The following is a 4,144-nucleotide window of genomic DNA, read 5'->3' as shown; positions in this document are numbered from 1 at the left end:
GGCTCGGTTCCTCCCCGCGCCGGGGACCTGGGTGTCCCTGCGAGCTGCGGTCGCTCGGGGGCCTTGGGGAGGGCCGGGGGCCCCGGGGTGCTCCCAGCCTAGGGACAGGGGAAGCAGAGCAGTCTGGGGACCTGCCAGGATCCCACGCGGGCCATTTGATTCCTTTTCCCAACATCCAATTTAGTGTTGTCTGATTTTTCTCTCCCCTTTGTAGCAGTGTTTCAGAAAACCCTATGTTTGCCACCGTGGTGATAAGTTCCTTTGTCACTGAGTCTGCAATGGAAAAGAACAAACAAAAATACACCCAGATCACCATTTTCCTAAGGCTGGAAATGCAGGGAGTAGCCTATACTGTACAGACACAATTCCTCACTAATTCACACCTCATTTTTGGCGGTTATTTCCCCCCAGATTTTAGCAACTGATGCCAAAAGTGATTGTGCTTGTCTTATTTTTTTAAACAAACAGACAAATTAAAAAAACCACCCATGTACACAGCGTTGCTCTGCTACAGCAGTCTTTCCCCCGGTTTGGCAAAGCAGGGTTTGTGTGTGCTGGTTGCACGTTAACGTCTGTGCCGTCACATCTTCCACACTTGCAGCTTCCTGAATTTCAGAAAGCACCATCTCCTGTGCACCCCACCCCCCCAGAGGAATCCAGCCTGGGACTGTGCCTATAGCTGGAGTCCAAAATTAGGGAAAATAGCAACATAAATCAAAGTATAAAATTATTCCTTTGTTTTTGTTTTATTGTCTACATCCTATTCCCTGAGGTCAGGGAAGTTCAGCCTCCTCCTGTTTGTATCTCGGGTATTTGCGGTTGGAGAAAGACTAACCTCCCCAAAAAAGCGTGTAACTTTGTGCAGGAAGATGTGGTTGATGCAAGGCTGTCAAATCCATCACGTGTCCCGCTTGTGCTCTGCTGGCGGGAGAAGGATCTGCGGTGAAGTGTTACCTGTGGCTGTCACCGCTGTCGTGAGGCGGGTGATTTTGGTGCTGGGGTCTGCTGCGCTGTCGCTGCCCCGTCCCTGCTGCAGCTCCTCTGCCAATGTCAGCAGACGCCTTCACAACAGCGGAGCCACTGACGACGCTGCGAAGCAGCCGCACAGGATGCAAAGACACAAAGGATCCTTTTGGCTAGAAACTTCTCTGGAAAGTCCAAAAATAATTTGGGCTGAGCTACCAACCACCATCAGGAAGTGTCTTTGCTTCAAGACTGAACGTTTCTTCAGCAGCAGGCCAGGAGCAGGTCCCAGGGCCATCTGCAGACGCTCCGACAAGCACAGCTTGAGCCCTCCAGCTCACTGCACTCAGCTGCAGCACTGTCATACTTCTCTTAGGGCCTGTTTGTGTCTGTGACCCCCTAAAGAAGGGCAGTTATTTTGAGTCCTATCTTTTTCCCCACGTTTGTTTTCTGACTCTACAGATTTTTCTCCCATATAATGAAAAAATTACTTTGAACAGTGAGAAGCCTGTCTGACAGCCTCCATGCTCCGAGGCGCTGTGCTGATGCACGCATGGCACTGGGGATATCTACTTCTCTGAAAACGTTCCTGTGCCGGTGGTGAATGCTGCATTTGAAGCTGCATGTTTTCCTGCAGGGGAAATGTGTCTGTGTCCCTTCCTGTACGTAGCAGGACATGAGGCTATCGATCAGCTGTTTGTACGATTCGGTGCATCCATTAGTGTTGCAGAAGCATTTTCAACAACAGTGAGAAAGAAGAAGAAAACAAGACAAAACAAATGCTCTCTGCAGCCTCTAATGGTTACTAACATTGGAACGTTTTCTGAAGTGCTTAAATTCATGATGCCTATGGATTTTTCTAACCACCTCACTATAGTTTTGTTCCATTCAGGCTAAATTTCTAAGACTTGCCGCTTCTGTACAACAATTGCAAAAATACACAGCCTTATTGCTCTGTCCTTTTCCAGGTTACTCATCGGCAGTACAGAAATTCTCCCAGACTTTGCAGTCCTTTCAGTTCGACTTTATTGGTGACACACTAACGGATGATGAGATTAATATTGGTAAGTTTTCTTCTTTTTGATGCAAACTTTCAGTAACTGAGAAAGTCTCTCCTTCTCTAGGAATTTGCCTGCTCTGATGGTTTTTAAACAGCATCAGGAGCCGGGTTCCTCAGATGCCAGTCAGATATTCCATAGCATATTTTACAAAGTTGAACTTTCACGGGTAGAGTTTCACATTCCTAATTCAGTGGATAATTTGCGGAGGTTTTCCACGGCTCCAGCCCTGCTCCGTGCTGCCAGGCGCTGGGGAGGATGGTGGCACAGTGCTGGCCTCCCAGCAAGTCTCGCTTCCCAGTGCCGCAGGTAGATTGGGAACAGCGTGGCCCGGAGCGTTGGTGTATCTCCCGATCCAGGCGGGTGCTGCTCCTAAAGCTGCCTTTGCTCGGCAGAGAACATGTTACAAAAACAAAGCTGTCCTGCGCTGCCCTGAAAAAGGGACCAGGCTGCAAACTGCCAGGAAAAATGAATTGCTGGATGTGTCATTGTACGGCAAATAATCGCCAGTCTCTGCCTTCACGGAAGGGAAGCCTGTGGCACATATGTTGTACTACTCCCCGCACATCTGTTTCAGGATTAGCAGTCCTGAAGCCATGTTACGTCCCTGCCAGCCTGGTGCAACTGTGCGGGTTACACAGCTGCCAGCTGCACCCAGGGAGCGAAAATAAATGGCCTAAATGCCCTAAACCCAGCACTTTCAAAATTAATCCTGCTCTTGGCTTAGCTGGTGCTGTTGAATGGCCGGTGCGGGGCCCTGGGTGCTGCGGTGGTGGCAGTGGGTGGGGGGAATGGCAGGAGATCCTCCAGCCCCCAAGCGTCTGACCCTGGCCCATGGGACAAAACCCTGGGGGTGCCTGCCTGGGCTGAGGGGATGGGGCTGCCCATGGCGGGGGGCACAGGGCATTAGCCAGGCTGCTCCTGGGGGCTGAACATAGGAAAAAAGAACAACAACGAAAAAAAAAGCACTTTTGTCAGGCTGTTGTTGGGGAGCAGCTGCAAATGTGACATTGCTGATGTCAGGTCTCTCAGCCATCGCTGAAAGGGGAAGGAAGTAAAGCCTGTTCTTTTGGTTGTGTTATTTAAAGCAATTTAAAGCAGACTGCAGCTTGCCCTTCAAAATCTGATTTCCTTTATGGAAAGTCTGTAGGTGAAACTCATTGGAAATGAGTCAGCCTCCAAATCCTAATGGCAATAGAGGTGCTGAATTTCCAGACACATCTGAATAAGGCAGGGGAAAACATTGCCTTATAAATGCCCCTCCTGGGAGCAGAGGGATCTGAAGCAAACAGCCTGCCAAGGAAAGGAGTGTCTCTCCTCTCGGCTGGAAGGGACAAAGCTCCAATGTCCCTGTGCTGCCTCTCCACTGGCCCCCGTGCGCTGGTCGCAGGAGGGGAGCGGAGCCCGCCAGCGGTGAGCCGGTGCGGCGGGGCCGTGGCGCTTGGCAGGCAAAGAAGACTGCTGGAAATGGCAGAGGTTGAATGGGGGGATCACGGGCGGAGAAGAACAAGAAAAGATCACAGCAAATGTAAAACACTGTGGCGAAACGAGTGCATTTCCCTACTTCTGTTTTTGTTGGGGCATATTTGATTTGCTTTTTCAAGAAGAGGTCCCTGGTTTCCCTGTATGAAAAAGCCTGTGCTGTGTTCCTCCTCCTGCACCAAACCCTGCAGTGCCTGCTGGGGCTGAGCCACTTTGCAAGGCTCCCTTATTCCTGAAACAGCAGCAGGGCGCTGACATCTCCATAGCAGCTTCCACCTCCTGCAAGGGTGCCAGAGATCTGCGTGGGAGCGTAGGAGCTCATTTGATGTGCAGGATATGGGAATGAAGCAAAACATTCACAAGCACTTCTTATCGTACTTCAGGGAATGCGTTTGATCTGTAAATACAGCTCACGGCGCACTTCTTTCTTTTTATGTAGGCAGAGAGCAGGCTGACACCCCTGCACGTCAGGTGGTGGCTTTGAACACTGCAAGTGTGAGTCAGGGCACAGACGCTGGGTTGATGACCTGGTTACCTGGGACACGGGGAAGGCGGAGGTACTCAATGACTTTTTTGCCTCAGTCTTCACTGGCAAGTACTCGAGCCACACCGCCCAAGCCGCAGAAGGCAAAGGCAGGGAC

At 50.8% G+C, this 4,144-nt stretch overlaps 1 protein-coding gene across 1 annotated transcript in view; it reads left to right on the top strand.

Annotated features, from left to right (window-relative positions):
- Positions 1 to 4,144, top strand: part of OPHN1 (oligophrenin 1) — a 53,117-nt gene that overhangs the window by 1,445 nt on the left and 47,528 nt on the right. The window contains exon 2 of the mRNA XM_019474298.1: positions 1,932 to 2,027. Within this exon, the coding sequence (XP_019329843.1) occupies positions 1,932 to 2,027 (96 nt within the window). The remainder of the gene's footprint in view (positions 1 to 1,931; positions 2,028 to 4,144) is intronic.

The sequence above is a fragment of the Aptenodytes forsteri genome, unplaced genomic scaffold (assembly GCF_000699145.1).
Source record: "Aptenodytes forsteri isolate BGI_AS27 unplaced genomic scaffold, ASM69914v1 Scaffold72, whole genome shotgun sequence".
Taxonomy (NCBI): Eukaryota; Metazoa; Chordata; class Aves; order Sphenisciformes; family Spheniscidae; genus Aptenodytes; species Aptenodytes forsteri.
Note: the sequence above shows the minus strand (reverse complement) of the source record. Positions and strands in the feature narration are given on the sequence as shown.